Source organism: Gossypium hirsutum, chromosome D07 (assembly GCF_007990345.1).
Source record: "Gossypium hirsutum isolate 1008001.06 chromosome D07, Gossypium_hirsutum_v2.1, whole genome shotgun sequence".
Taxonomy (NCBI): domain Eukaryota; kingdom Viridiplantae; phylum Streptophyta; class Magnoliopsida; order Malvales; family Malvaceae; genus Gossypium; species Gossypium hirsutum.
In genome coordinates, this window is record NC_053443.1 from 56,808,662 (window position 1) to 56,833,884 (window position 25,223).

The 25,223-nt window shown below is 34.6% G+C and overlaps 3 protein-coding genes across 5 annotated transcripts; 1 reads left to right on the forward strand and 2 right to left on the reverse strand.

Moving 5' to 3' along the window:
* The first annotated feature begins 3,056 nt into the window (after positions 1–3,056).
* LOC107958614 (homeobox-leucine zipper protein HAT7) lies at positions 3,057–4,387 on the forward strand. 2 transcript variants are annotated; one of them, XM_016894432.2, is made up of 3 exons: positions 3,069–3,346; positions 3,440–3,789; positions 3,894–4,387. In XM_016894432.2, exons 1-3 carry the CDS (start codon positions 3,238–3,240, stop codon positions 4,188–4,190), a joined length of 756 nt encoding a protein of 251 aa, XP_016749921.2. In that variant the 5' UTR covers positions 3,069–3,237; the 3' UTR covers positions 4,191–4,387. The 2 variants fall into 2 exon arrangements, with proteins under 2 accessions (XP_040953936.1, XP_016749921.2); XM_041098002.1 differs by having other exon boundaries at positions 3,057–3,789.
* A 7,574-nt stretch (positions 4,388–11,961) lies between these two features.
* On the reverse strand, positions 11,962–15,348 carry LOC107958613 (3-dehydroquinate synthase homolog). Of its 2 annotated transcripts, none has more exons than XM_016894431.2 (10): positions 15,145–15,348; positions 14,778–15,034; positions 14,004–14,170; positions 13,685–13,783; positions 13,497–13,565; positions 13,287–13,427; positions 13,110–13,199; positions 12,706–12,873; positions 12,525–12,603; positions 11,962–12,434 (listed from the first exon to the last, which is right to left on the reverse strand). In XM_016894431.2, exons 1-10 carry the CDS (start codon positions 15,207–15,209, stop codon positions 12,307–12,309), a joined length of 1,263 nt encoding a protein of 420 aa, XP_016749920.2. In that variant the 5' UTR covers positions 15,210–15,348; the 3' UTR covers positions 11,962–12,306. The 2 variants fall into 2 exon arrangements, 1 of the variants encoding a protein (XP_016749920.2); XR_005916447.1 differs by having other exon boundaries at positions 12,178–12,434; positions 12,525–12,631; positions 15,145–15,338.
* A 4,702-nt stretch (positions 15,349–20,050) lies between these two features.
* On the reverse strand, positions 20,051–22,259 carry LOC107958612 (pentatricopeptide repeat-containing protein At5g39980, chloroplastic). The gene has a single exon (XM_016894430.2). It carries the CDS (start codon positions 22,242–22,244, stop codon positions 20,166–20,168), a length of 2,079 nt encoding a protein of 692 aa, XP_016749919.2. The 5' UTR covers positions 22,245–22,259; the 3' UTR covers positions 20,051–20,165.
* Between the last annotated feature and the right edge of the window lie 2,964 nt (positions 22,260–25,223).

Consider the following 25,223-nt stretch of genomic DNA (forward strand, 5'->3'; position numbering starts at 1 on the left):
CCATTGGTGCATATGACATTGATATACACATTTACCAACACAAAATGAGATTGTTGAAATAGGTCTAAAAGCCTATGTTGACAGTTTGAGTGTTGATAAAGTAGTAATTATCAATATAAGTATGGTCTACAAAAGTTGATTTGCTAATACCTATATCGACTGTCATGTGCGTCAATATAAGTATATCGACAGTTCGTTCCATTGATATAGGTTACAAATGTCAACATACAATTGAACATATAGTGACGTTTAGTGATTGTAAGTAAAAAGGTTATACAAGTGAAACTCCAATTATATCCCTAAAGTTATAGCAACATTTTCGGTGTCGAAAAATTCATTTTTGGAATAGTTTTGGGGTGATAAAAATCTCATGTTTACTTCTTTTATTCACTAATTAGAAATTTGGGTAAAAGTAAAAAAGTTTAAATCACTTAATATGTGTGGTCCACATTTAATCTATTCACATAATTTCAATCCAATGGCTCAAATTGATTCCAATAATGCAATATCTCACTAATTAATATTCCAATATATTTTTTCATGAGAAATTATCAAAATGCCCTTTTTCTGAAAAAAATTGTATTTTATCCCCTTATCACTTATTACTTTTCTCTAATTTCATTCTCAGCACTTAGTACTTCAATTTTTCATAGTCCAAACTTATCATCCTTAGTTATTAATGGTTCATGCAAAGTTTTACATTTATGATATTTTTCAATAAATTGGAAAAAATAACAATTTAGTCATGTACTTTTTACTTTCATTCAATTTAGCCCAATTGGAAACTCCTTAACCCTAAGACATACTCCTCATCATTCCCATACCAAATAATCATTATTATCTCATTTTTCTCTGTTTCGTCAAACTTTACTTTAGTCTCTACACTTTTCCAAAATTTTCAATTTAGTCATTTTTTCCATTATTTCAAGTTCTCGCTCATACTCACTACCAATTTTGAATTAACCCGATAAGAATATTCACTAAATATATCTTTTAAAATTTCCTCAAATTTTCACTATGTACTCTCTTGGAATAGTATTATTCACCATACCAAAATTTTGGAGCATTAGAATATATCTTCGGCACTATATGAGTGCCACAAAACATGGCTGGCCAGAGTTATTGGATGTGACCCAATTTTCTTATAACTTGCAGTAAAGTGAAGCAACAAATTAGAGTCTGTTTGAGATAGTGATCGAGCAGCAACCACTTACACCTAAAATTGTTGCTATCAGTTACATAGGACCCAATCCAACAACTTACCAATTTGATTAGGCTTGTCAAGAATGAAATGACTTAGCCAAGACTTGTCTACATAAGGCAAGCAAGTGCACCAAGAAATGGACTAATTAGAAACACGGGGATGTTCAGTCTCAGGTTAGTGACTTAGCCTTGCCAAATTTCACTTGATTTTGCGCAAACCTAACTTGCACAAGGGGCTTGTGCGATGATATGAAGGTCCTTTCAAAGTTCTAAAGTGAGTAGGCAAGGTTTCCTACAAACTTGAGTTGCCAATAAAACTCAAGGTTCCCTCTATGTTCCATGTTAGTATGCTTAAGCCTTTTTATAAAGATCCAGATCGAGGCAAATCACAACGAGTGTCAGCAGGAGTAAAGTTCTATTATGATCGAGATGTTAAGTGCATCATGGCAAATTGAACTATTCAATGGAAAAATTATAAACCAAGGCATGAATATTTTGTCCGATGGAAGGGACTTCCTGACAATGAGGCTAGTTGGGAACCAATCAAGGCTTGTGATAATTCTAAGATAAGATAGACAATTTCATTTTGAGAACACAATGAAGGCCTCATTAGAACAAGTAAAGGAGAATGTCATAGGCCATGCACAAAATCCAATGACTAAAGCGTGCACTAATGACCCCAATTGCTCTTATAAATGATTTGAGGGCACTTGGCTTACCAGGATTAGCCTAATACTTGAAGTCTAAAGAACTTGTAAACACTCTAGTAACTTGTATTTACCAAGGTAACTTTATAATCCTAAGGGCAAGATCATTGATAGTTTAAATTCCTTAAGACTCTATCTTGTAGATAACTTGGAATGTAAATTGTTCATGTAATTTGATTTGTATTGTTGGATGTAGGGGAGCTCAACTATAAATAGAGACCTTCCTTACCTCGTTTTGTAGTCAATCATTCAATCTTGTATTCATTATTTAGTTAGTAATCAATTTGAGAGCATTTACTCTAAAAGCTCTTTTTTGCCTTCTTGAGCATTTTTTTCTCTTTTTGCTTGCTTCGCTTAGTGCTTTTTAGCATCAATGTGATAGAGAATTCTCTTTGAAATTCTCAAATGCGAGGGTTTAAGTAAACTTATGTAAATTTGAAGTGAACTCGCTATTTAATGTCGCACCGTTTGCTAAGCTAAAGTCCAGGCCCATGACAGTTTCATGAAACCACACGAACTCATCTCAAACATTATAAAATCCATTTTATCCAAAAACCTAAATTCATGAAAAATTATTAGGCTTCGGATTAAGAATTTGTCAACTGTTGACTTCCTTAAACCCTATATTTGGTTTAAGAAACACTTATGGTTTAGAAAAAAATGTATGGTTCTCAATTTAATTACAAAATTGAACTCTTATTTAATGAAATAAGCAAGAAGGGCATACTAAATTCGCACACCAAAAAAAATTAATATCAATTTTTCCACAAATAGTTGCAAACAAAACAAATTCAACATTAATAAAAAAAATAAATTTAATATTTTATCTATTATAAAAATCCAATAGTTAAATTTTTAATTTTTCCAAAAACATAGCACTAAACTTGAATATTTAACATATTTGAATATATAAAAAAATAATATTATTTTATTAGATTCAGAATTTTAAAAAATAATAAAGAATTTGAATTTCAAATTCATTTTACAATCCATAGGATTCATTATTATCTCATTTTTAAAGTTTTAAAATAAGTTATACAAATCCAAAATAAAATATTACTATATTATATATTTATATATATATTGCCATGGCATTCCAATCCAAAACTTGTGATGTTTTAACTCTACCTGTCTCTCAATTTTTTCACCCTAAAAATCGCTGTCTTTCAGTCAGTCTGAACCCCATCACCGCCCTTCCCATGTCTTCTTCTTATAACCTGTCAACCATGAGAGTGTCAGTCCAATATAATCCTTACCCCACCCTCTGTCTCTCCCTCTACCTCTTGTTAACCCTCTCAGAACCCAAGTGCATGAATAAGCTTTTGACATGGCTTTCCCTCCTCATGCTTTCATGTTTCAAACCCTCCATGAAGATCAAAATCATTTCCCTTCCCCTTATTCCCTCCTTCCATGCCCTCCTCAACTCTTCCATGGTGGTATGTTTCTCCATCCATCTTTTTCGTTTATATTAATCCATGTGTGTATGTTCATGATGAACAAATTAAACCAATGTGTCTTCTCTTTCTCAGGTGTTGGAAAGTCTCATCAGGAAGTGCATGGCCATGGAGATGATGATGAATTCTCTGATGATGATGGATCACATGGTGGGGAGAATAAGAAGAGGCTGAACATGGACCAAGTGAAGGCTTTGGAGAAGAGTTTTGAGCTGAGAAACAAGCTTGAACCTGGAAGAAAATTGCAGTTGGCTAAGGACTTAGGGTTAAAACCAAGGCAAATAGCGATCTGGTTTCAAAACAGGAGGGCTAGATGGAAAAACAAGCAATTGGAAAAAGATTATGACGCCTTGAAGAAACTATATCAAACAGCCAAAGCTGACAATGATGCCCTTCATGCTCAAAACAAGAAACTTACTGCACAGGTAAAATTAAAAGTTAACACAGTAATCCATATTTAGGGTTTTGAAGATGAGGAAATTTGGGTATAAATTCATATTGAATTCAAGGGTAAATTGCTTTGATGCAGCTATTGTCTTTGAAAGCCAAAGATTCAAATGAAACCAGGATCAAGAACGAAAACGAGGGTTCATGGTGCAGCAATGGAAGCGAAAACAATTATGATATGAACTTAGCCATAAGGCCTGCAGCAACAATGACTCAACTTCTTCATGGTTCATCGAAACCAAGCCTCCAATGCCTAAAACTTGACCAAGTGGTTCAACAAGATCAGAGCTTGGCTTGCCATATGTTTAACCAAGATGGTGATGAACAGCAAGGTTTCTGGCCTTGGGCTGACCAATCAATCAAATTTCCATTGAATTAAGAACCAGTGCCACATTGTTCTTAATTATGTACTTCAGCTTTGGTTTAATTGCCAGTTTTTGTGTCGATTTTCACATTCTTGTTTTGGTTATATATATATATATTGGTTTTATAGAATTGACCATATATTTGTCTCACCATCCATCATGTAGGGGTTGTTTGTCTCTGAATAATACATTTTTCTTCCCATGCTTTCAATGAATTTTGATATATATTTACTAAGTTGTATCTTTACTATGTTATTCGGATTTTTTTTATAATATTAATGTTTATATTTGAATTCGATGCATATTGGTACGAACCAAATTCTATAAATATATGAATTTTTTTAGTAAAAGATAAATATTTATATACCACATTTACTTTCAAATCTGAATATTATAGAATCATAATATAATATAAGGAAAAGAATAAAATGTATTAAGATACATGTGCTTCCAGCTCTGGCAAGTAACATGGGCCATGAAATAAATATTAGATTCTCTCCAAATTATTGTTGTTGCTTGGGTATCATACCTGATTGCAGTACAATCAACATTCAAGAAATTGCATGGAATATGTCATAGAAAATGAAGAGGATTAATATTCGAATTTTACTTCTCTTATCATCACAATTAACAGTTACTATATAAATATAATATATATGATAATACCCAAAACCGTACAAATAAAAAATTGGAGGTATTTTATTACCACTCAACTTGTATTTCGTTCCCTCTATTTAAGAAAATAGTAAATCAATTCATGTACGTTAGTAAATTGGTCATTTTTACTAAAAATTCTATCTATTTGTACTGTTAAAAACGGGTGTAGTTGATGGAATGACAAAACAATGACACCTGATGTGTCTTGTATACCACATGCTGACGTAAATAATTGGTTTTTAACAATACAAATAGACAGGAATAAAGCTAGAAATTATTTTTGAGGGGAGACAACATAATTAAATCTTGTATTTTTTGAGAGCTAAAATACAATTCATTTTGAGTGTCAAAAGTATAATTTAACCATTTATTTATTTATAATTTTAAAATTAATATGAAAATTGTTTTTATTTGATGGGGGTTTATCTCTGCCAATCCCCCTAAAAATAGACGAAATTGATGTAACATATGAGATACTCTTAACATAAAAACTTGGACGGTATTTTAACCATTTATGATGGATACGTCCATAAAATTGGCATGTCACCAAAATCCCAATTGTGGTGGATTAATGGAAAAGGGGGAGGAAGATTGGGAGCACACATTTCAAGGGGCAAAGCTACTAAAGAAGTAGATACAAGTATAGCTAATAGTAGATCCAGTATTTTACAAGTATTCTGATAATTGTAGTATAATGTTGTTGTTTCTATTGCGTATTGAAGCAGATAGTATATTTTCAAGTCAGAGAGGAAAGTATGAAAGTGGGGAAACCCCATGTGCAAGAAATCATGTGACCTACTTTCTCTTTCTTCTACTTTCTCGGAATTTAATATAATTCCATTGCATTAAAGTTATGGATAAGTGGGTTTAGAGAATCATCGTTAACTACCGTAATCTACAAAAGTGCATGGTGAAAACAGATTGTTGGTACCCGTCACAAAACTCCAATACCAATTTAGAGATGCCACCAATTCTTTCCATCTCTAACCTAATGTTTTTAAAATTAGTTAACTCATCCATTTATTAGTCTGAATTCAAAATTTTAAAACTAATAAAAATATATTAAAATTCGGTTCAATTGATTTTTTTAACTGGTTTGTATCTATTCTCAATCTAATCAGTTCAAAATCATTTTTTGAATCGATACCCCGAACGGTTTCCGATCCAACCGATCTGATTGGCCGATTCGATCATTGGTTAAATGCTCAAGTTGGGCTCACTTTTTTTATAGATTTTTTACGTAAGGTTCAGAATTTTCAAAATGATTAAATAAAAGCTAAACCCTTCAAAATGGTCAAATAAGGATCAAACACTTTCGAAAGTGCTCAAATAATAACTTTTCAAATGGTATATATTAGGTTTCAAATTATGCTTTAATTTTTCTTTTCATTTCCTTTCAAGTAATATTTGACTCAATTGTAATGTGTTCTATTCTAAATACATCAGTATTCACCTAATTTCTATTACAAACTAAGATTCAAGTGCGTGGAAAGCTTTTATTTAAGCACTTTTGTAAAAGTTTGGCCCTTAAATGATCGTTTTGAAAGGTTTGGTCATTATGTGAGTAACATTGATTTAAGTGAAAACTTCTAACATTAATTGAACTAACCGATCAAACATAGATCTAATCGATCTAACCATATCAATTTAATGTCAATATGATAAGTGCATAATTTCCAATTTATTTGTCATATTTTCCCTTTGAATTGTTCTATTTAATTCCTTAATTATTTTATTTTGACTTATATTTTATTTTTCATGGATTAGGTGAAAGCAATTGGAGAAAAGTAAGCTTAAAGATTAATTTTGATAAGTTTTGTGAATTAGACATTCAACTTACACTGCTTTAGTATTTATTACGGAAAGATATGAATATTATGAGATAACTTAATTTAGGAATGGTTTTCTATTTTATAGGAAGTAGAGGGCGAATAGGAGTAGTACCACAAACCAAATTAAGATGACCACACCACCACCACCACCATCAAATCGGAAGCTAAAGGCGCAAGTTGTGCTCGTGGAAAGACACTTGCCTTTTGCCCTTCGCCTGCTGCTCGTTGAGGTTGAGGGGGGTTTCGTGCGAATGCTACTACTGCAACAAAGGTTGATAGTCCGACAAGTGCATCTCCTACCCTAGCGACAATTGTGGCGCTACCTAGTTTTAATGTTGCGCAGTGGCAAGAATTGGTAACAGCATTTGGTAATCCTCAAACTCAAATAAATCCTTTGAATGGTGAGTTTGATAATACCTATTGGATAACTGACATTGGTGCTTCTAATCATGTAACAGGAAATATTTCTTTTTTGATTGCCATTCATGACGCGAACGCTTCCCCTGTCAGTTTACCAGATGGACTAAGTATTATAGCAATTAAGAAAATGACTGTGAAACTAACAGACAAAATTTCTCTTAATAATGTTCTTTATGTTCCAAAATTACATTGCAATTTGATTTCAGTTTCGCAGCTTGATGATGATATGAATTGTCTTGTCCAATTTTCATCTAACATGTGTGCTATACGGAACCGACATTCAAGGAAGTGGATTAGAATGGGTGACACACGAGATGGACTTTATTACTTTCGGTATATGTCAAGTGTTAAAGTGGCTTCGATTGTGGGTTCATCTTAGGTGGGGCTATGGCATAAGAGTTTAGGACATCCTTCCAAAAAGGTAATTAAATCACTTCCTTTTGTTAGCAAGTGCAGGGAACATTTAAATAAAGCATGTCCTTTAAGTAATAATAAAGCATCCAGATTTTTTAATTAATACATTGTGATTTATGGGGACCTTATAATCCTTCGACTTCCTATGGAGCAAGATATTTTTTTTTACATTAGTTGATGATTTTTCATGTGTTGTATGGGTATATTTATTGGTTACAGAGGTTTTTCAATTTTTTATGTCCTTTATTGCCATGATTAAGCGCCAATTTTCCAAGAAAATAAATATAATACGAAGTGATAATGGTACTGAGTTTAATTGCATGAAGGATTATTTTTTGGCTAATGGCATATTATTCCAAACCTCTTGTGTTGGCACTCCTCAAGAAAATGGACGAGTGGAAAGAAAACGTCAACATATTTTAAATGTTGCTCACGCTTTGCGTTTTCAAGGGAACTTGTTGATTATGTTTTGGGGGGAGTGTGTTTTAGTTGCAGCACATCTGATTAATAAAAATCCCTCTAGTGTACTTCATAATAAAACTCTCTATGGCATTCTGTTTGGCTCTCTACCCTCGTATAATGGCTTGCGTTTTTTTGGTTGTTTGTGTTTTGCTCATACTCAACGAGCAAAAAGTGACAAATTTGCGAGTTGAAGTTATCCTTTTAGGAAAAAATGTTGGATGTTATATGATTTGGAGAGAAAGGTTTTTTCACATCTAGGGATGTTCGATTTTATGAAGATATTTTTTCATACTTGGATATTGAAACTACTAATGTCGAACCTATACATAACTTGGATACGAATATTTTTTTGGATGATTGTTGCTTTATGGATTAAGGTAGGGCACCATAGGGAATGGTATAGGCTTGTGGCGAGCCTCGGCCCTTTTCGCCGCTACAAACATGGTCGCCTCTTGTCTCAGTAGAGTATGTGCCGACAGAAGTGGCTGCCTAGCCGAGTAATGGTTCGCAAGGCTCAACTTCTAGTTCAAATGCTTCTCTTGATTCCTTTATGGGTCGAGGTATGAGAACAAAAATCCCCTCATCCAAATTGAAGGATTTTTTTACACAGACAATGATTAAGAAAAATTCATCTCCCGTATCACTCGCTTCCTCTCCTTCCTCAGATACGTCTTTTCCTATAGCACATTACGTTAACTGTGACAAATTTACCGTGAAACATAAAAATTTTCTTGCAGCAATAACTGCAGGGGTAGAGCCACAGCCTTTTAAGGAGGCTGTGAAAGATGTGGGGTGGCATAGTGCTATGAAAAATAGATTCGGGCTTTAGAGGCTAATGGCACATGGACTATAGAGTCTCTTCCTCTTGGAAAGAAAGCTCTGGGTAGCAAATGGGTGTACAAGATAAAATACAACTCTGATGGTACCATTAAGAGATTGAAGGCTCATTTAGTTGTCTTCGGCAATCATCAGGTTGAAGGAATCGATTATAATGAGACTTTTTCTCCGGTGGAAAAAATGGTGATTGTTTGAACCTTCTTAGCCATTGTTGCATCAAAGAATTGAGAGCTTCATCAAATGGATGTTCATAATGCCTTTCTACATGGTGATCTTGATGATGAGGTATATATGAAACTTCCACCTAGGTTTAACACTTCGAATTCGGGTACGATGTGTAGGCTTCAAAAATCTTTGTACGATTTGAAACAAGCACCTCGTTGTTGGTTTGTCAAGCTCGTTATGGATCTAAAAGGGTATGGTTTCCTACAATTTTACTTTGATTATTACCTTTTTACATATACTAGGGGTGCTATGTAGATTAATGTGCTTGTGTATGTCGATAATTTGATAATTTCTGGTAATGATTTTGCTGCATTGAAGCTTTTTAAGGTCTATCTTAGTAATTGTTTTAATATGAAGGATCCCAGAGTATTGAAATATTTTTTGGGTATTGAGGTTGCTCGTAGTGCTCAAGGTTTGTTCTTGTGTTAATGTAAGTATGCACTTGATATTATTTCTAATGTAGGATTATTGGGAGTCAAACCAACTGGTTCTCCGATTGAACAAAACCACAAACTTGTGTCACGAGCCGTAGTTCAAAGCCCATAACCATCGCACAAAATTCGTCCCATGGAGGTCTATTGATTAGATGGTGATCATTTGACCCACGAGAACTGACCCAATTCAAAGAACTAATGGAGAAACCGGTCCATTTGAACTTTGGGTGGCCCAATAAAACAAATATGAAAAGTTAGGCTACCTTGGTAAATAAGGAAATTAATCTTAGAAGATTGAGGGGAATCATATCTAAGAAGATTAGATTTAATTTGATTATGCAATCTTGTAAATCCATTAATTATAGGGATAGGCTTCATCTTGTCCGTCGATGTAAATTTAGTTAGACTGTTGGATTTGGGGGAGCTCAACTATAAATAGAGAGTCTCCTCCTCAGTTGTAAATCATCTATCATTTCTGTATTCTTTGAGAGCGAATATTAAATTGAGAGCATTTGCTCAAACTCCTCTCGTTCATTGTTTTTCTATGGCTATTTTATTATTTTGAGTATTCCTTTAGGTTGAGTTAATTCTACTATATAAATTGATACCTTGGAGGAATTCTACTAGAATCCTCACTTTGTGGGAGTTAAGCTGACCTAGGTGTATTTGAAACGATAGTCCCACTTAAGGCCGCACGGATTGTGAAACTAAAGTTCTAGCCCCGTGACACTTGCACAAGCTACAGGAGATTTGATTGCAGATCCTGAATCCTATCGGCTATTGATGAGTCACCTTATCTATTTGGCTGTCACACGTCTAGATTTAGCATACTGCGTGCATGTTTTATCTCAATTTATGCAACATCCTAAGCAAGAGCATTAGGATGCGGCAATTTGAGTAGTTTGTTATCTAAAAAGGTGGCCCAGGCTAGGGTATCTTCCTCCATGCAGATAGTGAGTTGTTTTTACAAGACTGGTATTGTTGGATCTAGATCCCTAAGTATAGTATTTTCATCTAAGTATATTTGTAATTTTTCAAACAAATTTTTTAATAAAATTATTCATTAACTACATTAATATTTTGTATATTGTCCTCACATGATTTTTGCACGCAAAGCAAAATGGAAGCAAATGTTGCTCATTGGTTGTTTAATGTTTATCTAATATTAAGCGATATTATGTGGTCGGATCGTAATACAAAAAGACAGTTTGCATTAGTAGATGAACCTAAACATGTCTTTAATCTAATCGAAAATGAGCAAATCGATTGAAAGACTAATATGTCGTTTATCAAGTCCAATTGGGAAGATGTATTGTCTTGGGCATCGGAGTGGATGACTCCCAGAAGATAGAGAGATAGATGTGACCGTCTAGACTAACAGTACATCGGACTGGACCCAAGTATAAAAGATCTTAAATCCGTTTATGGAGTTATTCACGTGTGACATTCATAGTGTGGCATACCTAAATCCTAAGTGGATGACAGACTATATATGTGTGACTTGTACATTTTGATGTAAGTAAAAGTCTGAGTTCGATTAGATAAGGAATCGAAAGTTAGTGCATTGGGTGTACGACTTCTGCAGTACAAAGCGTCATTTACAACAGTGGAATTCATGGCCCAAGACATGGATAAATGATATTCTCCAATTGGCATTACATGGATGATGAAAAGTAAACTTGGTCATGGGTCTTTCGTCTTTGTGATGAATGACTTAATTATTATTCAATAGTAATTAACTTTCATGAAAGAAGATGTAATGGTTACCATAAGATAAAATATGATCATATTGGGAGAACGAATATTATCCCAAAGAGATCAGTGATATCCGATGAGGGTAACACACTTACAACAAGGTCATTGGACAAGTACTGAGTAGTTGCTTTCGTAATGGTATGTCATTAGGGAGAGCTCAGTCACGATACTATAGTGGAATGACTTCGTGACTAAATGAGTTTATAATTAATTGGCGAAAAGTCAGAACTTAATTATAAATCATTTTATCCCTAATTACATATGTCCAATCGGTCTCTCCGCTAGCTCATTGAAAACCAGAAATGAATTGCAAATTTGAATAGAAATGAACAAAATGAATAGGAAAAGAGAAATGGAAAACATCCATAAATGATTACGTTTTTTTTTTAAATGAAAATGAAATCATTTGAAATTGAACGTAGGTTTTCAAAAATGAAAATAAAAACAATCCATTTGCAATTCTATATGGATTACTTAAAAATAATCAAAAGAATGAATTTATTTTTTTGATCTATTTTGAAGCCTGAAAATGAAAATAAATCATTCGGTCACAGTGAACATATTGAGTTATGAAATATTGAACATATTTTCTCGAAATTTTACTAGGGGTAAAATCATCAAAAATTTTATCAAAGGTAAAATCATCAAAATTTTACTAAGGGTAAAATAGTGATGAGAAAATTGTTTAATGTAGAATACTAAACTTTATTTTAAAAAATAGAAAAATCAAATCAAGTTGGACCACATTATAGAATACTGGGTCAAAAGGCTCAAGAAATACTCATAATTTGACTCTATGAGAGAGACCAAAAACCCCTCATATAACATGAAGGGAGCGACAACCCTGATAGGGATACTAGGGTGTACAATCCACCCCTCTCCTACTCTAAATAGGAAGTTTTTCTATTTGAAATAAACCGCTACAACTCAACCAGAGTTGATTAATATTTCAACTCAAAAAAGAATTTATCAAACATATCATATGCCATTGAAGAACTTGTTGACATTTATAATTCATCTAAGGCCTTCAAATGGATGGAAACAATCCTGGAAAATGGACAAGTTACACCATCAACATCATCTTGTTCATTCATTCAATTTTCGACAATGAATTCTTTTATCTCTATTCCGGTATGTCGAGCCCCACCTTGTAGCCTTAGCAAGACTTCGTCCCCAGCTTTCAGGGAGGTCACAGGAATCACAGTCTTTTGCGTTCTATTACCTGTGAATCATAGATCGGAAAAGCTTAAACTGGTATGATAAGCACTATCCGTAACATCCAACAGAAACTAACTGGACTTTCGAAGCAAACCTTCATGCGGACAAACCAACGCAACTGTTTCGGCAGTCTGCAGAAGAATGCTGTATACGGTTTGATCATTTGCATCTATCTGCAGCAAAACAGTAGCATCTCGGGTACTGAAAATCGAGTTCGATATAAACATTCTAATCGTTGCAAACCCAAAAGTTGAAAGAGTATGAGATAAACAAACCTTTGCTTCAACGAGGATAAGTGGTCGGGTCTCAATCTTAACACGGCCAACAATTGCTGTTCGCATTTTGCCTGTTTGATCGACCACCATCACCTCTTTGCCCGCTTTTAACTCGGAAAGATAGCTTGTTTTACCTCCAGGGGTAGCTACATAGGCATGGACAGGCCCCTGCATATTTCCAAGAGATCTTGTTCAAAGAATTTGCATTATAGAAGTAACGCTTCATGATAAGCAAGGCATGAAAATGCCTCTGGATATATCCGAACTCAGAAGAAAAGATGAAAACTAAGTAAATTGCTCTGATAAATGATCGGTTGCTTTCTGCCATGACATTTTTGGAATTTCTAGCGTAAGCTAAAGAGATCTCTTTTACAGTTGTAACCAAGCTTGAAGGCAAAACTTACAGCATTGACTCGGAAAGGTCTACTTGCAATGTAACTCGACTCCAAACATTCCGAGTGAACAAGAAAAAGTCCTCTAGCAAATGACCCAACCTGTCGAATGGTAGTTCTTACACTTAATAAGAGCAGAAACATCTGAATCCCAAGATAGTTTATGGATAAGAAAGATTTCGTGCGTACCAAAAGTCCCTCACCGGGCCCCATGAGACTACAAAGGTCCACACAAACCCGATCACCCATTCCGACAGCATGAACCTGAGTTATAGTAGCTTTTGTCAAGCTCAATCTGTTGTGAACTTCATTCCTTCTATTGAAGTACTCCTGATAATTGAAAGCATGTTAAGGAACAACCATCAATAAACTCAAATATGCAGAACGAGAGCAGATTACCTTCAAATCAAGAACAGCTTTGAAATCCTCAACTTTTAAAACAACCCCACCAAGTCCATGCTCCAAGGCCTACAACGAAAAGATAGTTACGGAATGGAAAATGCAATTGAAAATCCAACTTGACTATATAAAAGGAACACAAATACTGCAAAGATATACTTGTATTTTCTAAGATAACTCGTGAATACCTCGAGAAATAGTTGTGCTTCAGCAGGTGATTTCGAGACAGCAAACACGGTCGTTTTACTGCCTTGGAACTCTGCCACAATATTTTCTGCAGGAATCACCTAGAAAAATAAACAAGATTATGACATTTTGCAAGTGCGATATAAAGATGAGATAAAAATTTAGTTACGTTTCCAAAGAACGAAATAGAACTAAACTTTAGCCAAGCATAAAGAGCAATACATATCATAATGGATACAAATTCAAACACGTAGTTCAAATAAATTACTTCAAGACAAGTTTAGAATGATGCATACTCATATCGAACACTGACACTCATACCTGCCAATCTAGTAAATCAATAACAACATTCCCTACATGATGAGCCTCAGGGTGGAGCTTCTTTAACTCTGAGGGAGTTGAAACCTGAAAAATCGTAGCAACTCTTTCGCCGGCATTATCGAAAATCTCTCCTTCTTTAATGAAAAGAGGATCAATCAATGCAATTTCTGTAAATTCAACAACAAAACTCCCAGAAAATCAATCAATAAAAGTCTTTAACTAAAACCCCACACCATTTACTTCATTATCACTATATGAAATCCATGTCGCTTCAATTGTATGAATATAGGGATATCAACTCCAAGCTGCACCAAAATGGGTAAAAGTACTATGGAAACCTGTACTAAGAGTCATATTGCATTTTGCTCTTTCCACTTAAAAAAATAGGCAAATTAGTCCCTGTATATAATGAGCAAATTAGTCCTTTCTTTTAAAAATTTCATCTTTTATACCGTTAAAGACCGACAAAGCTGACATAATAATCGGACAATGACACAAGGACAATGACATGTGGTATGCTATGAGACTAATTTTTAACAATAAAAATGAATAAAAGTTTTAATAGGGATCCGACTTCTAGCAAGGGGCTTTTTACCACCAAAATGCGTTGAGAACTTACAAAATTTGACCATTTCTATCCGTAGTCCAAGTAACATAGTATGAAACAAACCATATCTTTAAGTCTTTAACCTAAAAAGAACATCAATCAAATTCAATTTTAATGCAAAAATTACAAAAAGGGAACAAAGATGATTAAGTTTGGAATTACTTTACTTGACCATTCATTGGCAAGCCCTTGATTCTGTGAAGAAAAGATGAAGGTATCCCATCCTCTTTCCACTGCAGCAGTCATTACTTGACTGTTTTCTGTCCAAATCCATACCTTCTTGGATGATAATTCATACATTGACGTAGAGAGTGGCGAATCAGAAGCAGCAATGGAACACATTCGAAGACTAGAATTAATACTCAAATGGGTTGTCTTGGTTTTGCTATATCTGTTCAAAGACTGGACCTTTCCATGATTTGATCTGCAAAGTTTCCAACTTTTATCTCATTGGCTCAATTAAGATAAAGAAATGACACTCAGAAGGGTTTGTAAGAGAGAATATAAAGACAATTGAAGTGAAGATTAGAGAACCTGAAGCAGGGGAGGTGAGTTGGGGTTCTGACAAGAGAGACAGAAGCAGAGGACAGCGAAGCCATCGTCCTTTTAACTCGATGGTCATGTTTCGACTTTGGAGTGATGAAGTGAATTTTGATTTTGGGGTCGAATTTGGACTTGATTGCAGGGATTGGTCCAGATTGATTCCGAATGGAGTGGGCTTTCACAGTTTCACTTAGATGAGCAAAATTTTTGGGGTCGAATTTTTTTCATAAACGTAAATTTAGCATTCAACTTTTAATTATTTTATCATTTTAGTCTTCTTCTCTCTTTTTTTTTTCATTTTGACCCTAAACTTTTACATTTTTAAATCTTAAAAATTGACCAAAATGACCTTACAAAAAGAATAAGGGAAAAAATGAAAAAATGTTAGAGGTTAAAATTTTTTTTGTTAGTACTTAAACTATACATGATATTAAAAAAACAATTTAGATTTAATCGCTATTAGGGAGTTTAACTTGATAACTATTTCTAAATTGAAGATTGAATTTCTTTTTCTCCAAGCTAGGCCTTAAACTTGATAATTGTTTCCACATTGAGACTTCAACTAGGCAACTATTCCCACATTGGGGTTTAAATTTTTTTTATCTAAGTTAGTCCCTGAACTTGACAATTGTTCCTAATTTAAGGCTCAAAATTTATGGTTTTTAAGGACATGTCAAAGACTAACTTGGGTAAAAAACAGTTAAAAACCCAAATGTGGGAACAATTACCAAGTTCGAGGCTTAACTTAGACAAAAAAGTTCAATCCCCAATCAGTAACAATTATTAAGTTCATGGTTTAACTTGGACCAAAAAAAATTCAGGCCCTGATATGAGAATAGTTGCCAAGTTCAAGCCTCAAAAAGTTATTTAACTCTTTTTTGTCGCAAATAATACCTAAACTACACTTTGTTACTCTAAGTAGTAGCTAAACTATACCCGTTACCTAGATTATCCTGCTAGTGAAAAAAATCTCTTAGCCAATTATTTTGTGAGGTACGATACTTTTAAATTAAAATTAAATAAAAAATTTAAAACTGTAAAAATAAAATTTAATCAAAATAAAACTTTTCAATTTCGTTATACACTCTTTTTTGGATAAATGATTTTGTATTATCCAAAGAAAGCAGTAATCTGCTACATCAAAAAGTAAAAGAATCAGTCAAGAAATCTGCAACTCCTACACAGCCTAATATTAAGCATCATCCCTAATAATATTTTTGCCTATCAATCTCATCTGTACAGTACTCTTTATACTATTTACAATATCCTGGTCACTAACCTGCTGACTTGTGAACTGCCTCCTATTTCTTTCTGCCCAAATAAGATGGAGAAAAGCATTCCCATTTTAATCCCAGTGATTCCCAAAGGAGCACAATCCTTAACTGTCAGCCTCCTGGTCACTAAAGGAACACCAAGGTACCTAACAGGCAGCCTTCCCATTTTAATCCCAGTGATTCTAAGAATATCCTCCATTTCCTCTCCAAGAATCCCAGAAGCAAAAATTTCAGTCTTTGCAGGGTTAAGCTTTAAACCAGAAAAATCATAAAACTTTTGAAGCACACACCAAATGCCCACAACAGATTCCAAAGTACCCTTCGAAAAGATTACAAGATCATCAGCAAAACAAAGATGTGTGAGATGAATCCTATGGCATTTAGGGTGAAATTGGAAAATCCCCTTTTGAACTGCAAAATCCAGCAAGCTTGAAAGATCATTCATCGAAATAACAAAGATAGGGAGACAGCCGGTCTCCCTGTCTTATACCCCTAGCTCCCTTAAAATAACCAATCAATCCTCCATTTATAGAAATTGAAAACCTTGGTGTGGTAAGACACACTCTAATCCACCTAATCACCAACTCAGGAACCTCCAATGCTTCTAGTACAACAAAAATAAAATCCAAATTAATAGAATCAAAGGCCTTCTGTAAATGAATTTGGAGGGCACATCGAGGAGATAAAGATTTCCTTCCATAGCCTTTTTCAAGTTCTTGGGCCATAAGAATATTATCCGTTATGCTTCTACATTTAACAAAAGCACTTTGACTTCTTGAGATCACATCAGGTAAGTGCTTTGTAAGTCTTTTAACCAAAATCCTAGTGATACACTTAAAAAAAAGCAGAGCAGCATGAGAGTGGCCGAAACTCCCTCATATGACCAGGATTTTTAACCTTGGGAAGCAATACAATTGTGGTTGTATTAAAAGCAGGCAGCAACTTAGAGTAATTAAAAAAAAAACAACACTGCTCTAATCACACCAGCGCCTACGATATGCCATGCAACTTTGAAAAAATGGGCAGTGCACCCATCCGGACCAGGAGCCTTATCACCATTTTGCTCAAAAATAGCTACCTTAATCTCTTCGATAGGAATAGGCTTTGCCAGATCAATTTGAGCATCAGTAGAAAAAGTTTTAGGCAGTAGTTCTTTTAGAAGATCAAGCGAACAATCAAAAACATTCTTGTCAGGAGAGCCAATAAGCTTTTTATAAAAATCAACAGCCTCTTTAGAAATCTGCTCAAAAGTATCAAGTCTGTTCCCATTATCATCAATATACAGCTTGATAGTATGCCTACTATGCCTAACTACCACCATACTATGAAAAAACCCTGTATTTTGATCACCCTCCTGGATCCACCTTATCCTTGATTTTTTCCAATAAAAACTTTCCTCAGCATCAAGTAGACTTTTATACTCCTTGAATAAACACTTATCCATTTCCAGCAATTTATCATTCACACTACCAGACAGGGTTGCTAGTTGTATCTCCTTCAACTCCTTTCTTTTTTTCTGATCCTTTCCAGTAATATCTCCGTAACACTTCAAGTTAAATTTCCTAAGCTCCTTTTTCAGCCTCTTGAGCTCGAGAAACAAAGATACCGTAGGATCTCCCTAAACATGCTGCTGCCATGAATTCTCAACAATGCTTAGGAAATCAGGATGCTTACCAAAAGTTGAAGAATCAAAGAGGCTTAGGAGGTGAGTGACTAAGCTTGTCCAGTTCAATAATGGAACAACAGTGGTCAGATACACCAGGCGCAAGAAATTCAACAAAATAATTTGGTAAGCCCTGCAACCAAGTAGAATTAACAAGCACTCTGTCAAGTTTCCTTGCCAAGAAGCTCGGCTGCTGATTGTTAGTCCAAGTGAAAAGTGGCCCACTAGACATATGATCATCTAACTCAAGCTCTTCCAAGCAACTTCTAACTCTTTAATGTCAGTACTCCAAATATAAACTCCAGAAAAATCCGAGCTCTCCTGAGGATTGGCAATCACGTTGAAATGCCCAGCTACTAACCAAGGAGAATCACCAACATTGTGCTTAGTCTCCAAATGAGTCCATAACCTCCTCCTTTCACAACCATCAGTACTTCCATAAACCTCAGAAACATACCAGAATTGATTAGAGCTTTTAATCATGCATGTGATAGTCTGATCTGTTGTTAACAACCTCTGTAACCTCCAAAAAAGTCCATCCATAAAAACCATAATCTTCCATTCTCAGCATCATTGTAGTTGTTAATGCCCCTCCAACCCTGAAACCACTTCTCCAAATAGCAGTCACATTATTTTCCTTCACTCTAGTTTCAATCAAACAAACTACATCAACTCTCAACTCCTTCATTCTATTCATAACACTAATTACATTCCAAAAAAGAAACTTCATGAAGATGAAGTGGAAGCCACACCTCCATTTGTGGTAATCCCCACCATAAACTTCTGTTTGCCCCTGTCAATTTGAGATCTCTCCTTATTTTTCATACCCATCATAAGTTGTGCAACCCCCTTAGCTGCTGCCCCTGGGTCTCCTTGGAGAATCTGGCATGGTTTCCTTTTCCAAAGGATTAACTAAATCTTCTCCCAGTTGACCTTGATCAATCTGTTCCAATTCACATTCATCATTCAAAATCTCAACCTATTTTCAGAACCAGAAATAACAGCTTTCCCTTTACCCTTCGAAGATTTCCTCTTAACCATACTTGAAGCACTCCCCTGTAACTCATTCACAGCCATTACAACTTCCAATTCTTTATCAATTTGTTCATTCAAAGGTTCTTGAATCTTACCAGAAGAATTCTTCTCCATAAATCTCTTTGGAACGCACTCTTTCTTAGAAATCAATTTCTTTTTTGGGCAAAACTTGTCAAGAGCCCAAAAACATTACACTGCAAACATCTATGAGCCATCCATGGCATCTCCACAGTAATAAAAGCAACAGATCCATCCTGCAATTCAACCTCAACAAATCGAGGCACAACCAAATTCGCATTCATCTCAAAACACACTTTAGCAAAGGCTAATCTCTGCTGATTAGCCGTAATGCTATCCATATACAATGGATTTCCCAACGCACTAGCGATGTAGCTAAGACTTTTAGAAGTAAACAATTCAAGCGGAATATTGCTTAAATGAACCCAAACAGGCATCTGATTCATACTAAAATTCAAACTCTTAAAGATTTGGTTCCCATTTCCGAATAACCACTGGCTTATTTTGAATATGCCAAGGACCATTTTCCAGCACCCAATCCCTAGCCTCAATATTTGCAAATTGAACGACCCGCCATTTTAACCTCTACGTCACTCTTTTTTCCCCAAAGCATGGATACTAACCTTTCTAAATTGCTGAAATTTGGAGGCTTCCCCAAAAATTGAGCCACCAGTGAATGTTGCCAGACCCAAACTCTACTGATGTGTTATAAACATTAAAAAAAAAAACCAACTTGAATTAACATCAATGGAGAGGAATCAAACCCGGGATTTAAAGGACAAAACCACAAACATTTTTATGTTTGGCATATTCATCAAATTTAGCCAAGAAACAATATCTAACTTTTTTTTTTTTTTGACTTCAGTATACTTTCATATATTTAAATTCACAAGGGAGATTACAGAGCTAGAATTAAAGTATTGCATTACAAAGTAATGAGAATACAATCAGTGCTCTAAGAGCAATATAATTTACAAAAGCAACAATTTGAGAGATTTGCTGGAAAACAGAAAAAGAGTTGATTAAGAAAGGATTCCTCTTTCATTCATTCTGTTCATGATTTCTGATGCATCATTTAATCTGTTTCCTCTTTCATAAATACTGGCAACAACAAGATGCAGCTCTTTTTTATTGACGTTTGGATCTGAATCAAGCTTTTCAAACACTGTTTCAATCATCTTAAAGTCTTTTCTGGCACCATACAGACTAAGCATTTGGAAATGAACTTCATCAGGATAAACACAACCTTCTTCCTGCATCTCTTTATATACAGCATCTGCTTTATCGAACTCTCGTAGCTTTCCGTACGCGTTTAGCCCCAATGCAATCACATTAGAGTCGGGGAAATACCCGGCACTCCTCATCTTCTCAAACACCTCGATGACGTTTGCATGCTTCTTGTTCCTTGAGTAAAGATCAATCATCAATCCAAACACAGATATATCCTTTACTTCACCAGCTTCACATGCCTGCCTGAAAACCCATGTAGCTTCTTCAATTCGACCAGCACGAGCAAGGATGGTGATTGCTATATCCCTAGGGAGATTGTCTGGTTGCTTAAGCTCATGAAGCAAGCGTTTCGCGTGAGCAACCAATCCAGCTCGTTCGTAAGCGACAATCATTGTTTGATAAAGCACTTGATCGATCTCAACCCCGGAGCTCCTCAACTTCTGAAACAACATTGCAGCCCTATCTAACTTCCCTGCCTTACCCCATATCGATATTATAGTCGAATATGTAATGGCATTCGGCTCAATCCCTCTATTTTGCATCTCTTGCACGAGATTATTCGCCTTTTCATGCTCCAACGACTTCCCATAAATCTTAATCATCGTGTTATAGGTAACAACATTCTGTTCGATATCCTTTCTCTGCATCAACCTGAAAAGATGAATCGCTTCCCCGAAAAGCTCAGCCTCACCGTAAACTTTCAAAAGGGTATTATAACTAACAACATTAGGCTCAATCCCCATCTTCCTCATACTCCAAAACAGCCTATCTGCCTCCCTAGCCATATCAAGCTGACCATAAACATCAATCATGATATTACAAGTAGTAAGATCTAAGGGACATTTCACTTCATTCATCTCAGCAAACACTGATAATGCCTCAACAAACTTAGAATTCTCTACGAACATATTCAACATAGTTGAATAGCTAACAGTATCTGGCATTACCCCGATTTCCCTCATTTCTTTCACTAGCAACCTTGCTTCTCTAAACAATTTAGCCTTCCCAAAGACATTAATCATGGAATTATAACAAACAAGATCAGGCACAATCCCTGATCTCTTCAACTTATTAAAAATCGAAATGGCTTTGGAATAATCACGTAACTTCCTTGATAATTCAATCAAATTACTAAACAAAACAAGATCACCAGAAACCCCATCGTCTTCCATCTTTTGAAGCCAAGATAAAGCCAAATCAAACATACCCTCTTTCCCAAAATAGGTTATCAATGTGGAGTAAGTAAACCTGTCGGGTGTTAACCCTTTCTCACGCATTTCTTCAAACAGGCCATGCGCAACAGCCCATTCTTTAGCTTTCACAACGTTTCGAATGACAACGTTGTAGGCGAAGAGCGAAGGTGAGTAACGGGCCTCTTCGTTGATCCAATCGAGTAAAGCTAATGATCTTTGCCAGTCTTTTTCGCGGGAAAGGAGTGAAACCATGAAACGGATGGAGAGTTGACGGGTTTTGTATGGGGATAGAAGGATAAAAAGATCATTTTCGTTTTGGGTCTTGGAGATTGAAGCCAGAAGCTCGTCCATGTCAACGCTGTGGTCCAAAAATGTCTGGTTTTGAGGCGCTTTGGGTCGGTGAAACCGGGTCGTTCCGGGTCTTCTCCATACGTCTTTGGCTGGTGAAGAAGAAGAGAGTGCCTGGAGGATGAAATGGTTTCGGGTTTTCACCGTTAAGGGTACGGTTATGTGAATTTGAGGTTTGAGGAGGGATAGAAATGGAATAGAAAAGAAAGAAGATGCAGCTATGGCTTCCGATTGCATGGAAGAGAAAGATGAAGTGGTCATATCACATGCAGCGGTAGAGTCGATGTTATGGGCCACAGTTTTATCATGGTTTAGAATAGAAATATTCATCCGTCAAACCGGGTCTGAATTATCGGACCGAATCGATTCATTTATCGGGTTCAAATAAGAGTATTAAACCACGTTTAGAAATGGGTTCTTTATTGCAAATGGAATACATCACATTGTCAATGATTCATTGCTTTTTCATCTTCTTTGATGTTTGAATTAAGAATGGGACAACTTTCATTTGGTTTTTACACTAAAGTTGTGAATATTTATTTTTATTATTATTAAATATTAAATAAAAATTCAGAAAAGATAATTTTAGGAAACTTAAAACAGGCTTAAATGTACGTATAGATAAATGTGGGTAAATTTTGAGACATATATTTTAGGTCTAGTTGGATTTGGATAAATTTAGCTTAATTTGCCCATTAACAAGTCTAAACCATATTTATAAAATCTGCTAAAAAGACATTCTCCTTCCTTTTTAATTTTGATATTGTGCAAATCAATCACTTTATAAATAAATCAATTTTTAAAATGAGTAATTAAAGACAATAATTTCAATATTTTCCATCCATTTATCTTATGTGACAAAAGTTATATATTAATAATAAAGAATCCATGTATTGAATTCCTACTAGCAATAATGGACTCCATTGCTAGATATAAAAGCGGTTATTTGAAAGCAGTTGAGGGCTGCTTAAGGAACTTTTAGGAACATTGCGATAGTTTTTATCTAAGGTCACTATGCAAACACAGCTTTATGCAAATTAATGAAGTGATTTAGACTCTTCTCAAGTCCACAATTACTACGTTAATGCTACGTTTTATAGTATCTGAGTTAGCAATAAATTAATTCAATTAGCGATATTTAGTCGCTCTTATGACTTAATTTATATAATATTTTGCTTATTTTAAATAGATATTATTTTTTACAGGAGTTATTACTCATATTTTTAATTTCAAGTTTAAATTTGTGTTATATATTGTTTATTTTATGTCTGGCTATTATAATACATGTTTTATAGATAAGTTTTTTCCTCATTATTACACTAGTAACCATCATTCTCAACAATCATACACTCTTGGGGGGGGGGAGGAAATCATTTTAAGGATCCTCATGTATAGCACCCCATTATTCGACCCAATCACCGGGTTCAAGCAACAGGATATCACATTCATTGCCGGAGCAGCTGACATAGTTCATATTATAAAAAAATTAAAACCATACATTTAGACCCATAATCATGTCATGATTAATATATCAATGTCTCAACTATTAACCTGTTTATTTATTTCATTTCATGCATCTTCTAATCCAGCTATATATAAATACCGATTCACATCCCAAGCATGATAACCTCATCTAAAAACTCACATAGCAACATCAACACCGAACCTATACATAGTACAAACCATTATCAACTATCATACATGCCAATTTATAAAACATCTAGAATTATGAAATAATTTTTCTAACTAAGCTTAATATAACATAAAAATCCTATATGTACATGCTGACGAGACTAACAAAAGTTTCACCCGCTCAACGAGTGCGAGATATTTTTTTTGAATGTTGATAACCACGAGTGCACACGATTGAACCTAACCTGCGTACGAAAAATAAATCGAACGCTGAGTAATCAACTCAATAGCATTTCTATAACTAATATTATATCATGGCATAAATTATGTAAGGACATAAATAAAATAAAATAAAAACGAAGGTTCATAAGTAGTTTAATATGTTCAATTATATTATAAGGACATAATCCTTCCATATCGCATTTAAAGTCATACAATAGATTGTCACATATTCACCTTCAAATTCCTAACCTGTAAACTTCAAAAATTCAATTAAACATTGAATTGTCGCTTACATTCATTTAAAACATACTTTTTATTGTAAAAAAATATCTCATCGGTTAGAAAAAGGTAATTAAGGTATAATTAAGGTATTTTAATTTCTAAGGTCAATTTGACAAATCCATCTTCAACTTGTTAGATTAATCCCTAATTCACAATGGCAAAAATCATGAAATTCAACTTACAATTGATCTTTAATTTGTCTAAATTAATTGGACAGCAAAATACAACATTAACACAGAATATTTAGTCAACAATACAAGCACTTAACCGGCAAGAAACATAATCAATATGTCCTGATTTGTACAACATAAACACATTAACGATGCAACATAGTAAGGCACTTAAACAACATAAACGACAGCACATTAGATCAAATTTAGACACAATTACTCAGCTTAGATTGGGGTAATTTGGACACAATAAACTCTAACCGCCATACACCATTACTTGTACCATTTAATCCTCTTAAACTCTTTAAATTTTCACATGTAAACATTTTAAATGGTATTTTCGAACAACATTTTCATTCATTTAGACAACATTATTTACATTCAATTAACTTATTAATGCAACACATATTAATTACCAATTACATTCTTCAGCAGCTTAATTTGGCATCAATTCAGGCATCATTAATTAACATTATTGCAACGATTTCTCCTGTTGTAATTAATTGTCCAACAACAACCCAAACAACATAAATATACAGCTATTGAACACCATTTAACCATCACATTAACTAACACTTAGACATAAATTCTGCAGCATTTACTGATACGAGTCACAAAAGCCCAAATTCTTGAAGGCGAGGCCCAATAAGCAAATTCCAAGCCCAATCAAGAAATCCATCCATACTTAGTTGAAAATCAGGCCAAATTGTCAAAGTGGCCCAAGTTGTAAAGTTTTATTTTTATTTTTATTTTTATTTTTATTTTTATTTATTTATTTATTTACTTAGTTTAAATTTTTATGTCAATATTCAGTCCAAGAGTCCCAGATAAAATGACCTTTGACCGAATTTCCATATTAAAATAATTAGGAGTTTTTTTTATTTTAGTTTTCTAATTAGATTAGGACTAGTTATAAGGCCTATTTAAAGGCATGGCTGTCCACCTTGTTAAACACTTATCATTATTATTAAAATTTCAGATTTGTTGAGAGCAGAATTTTCTT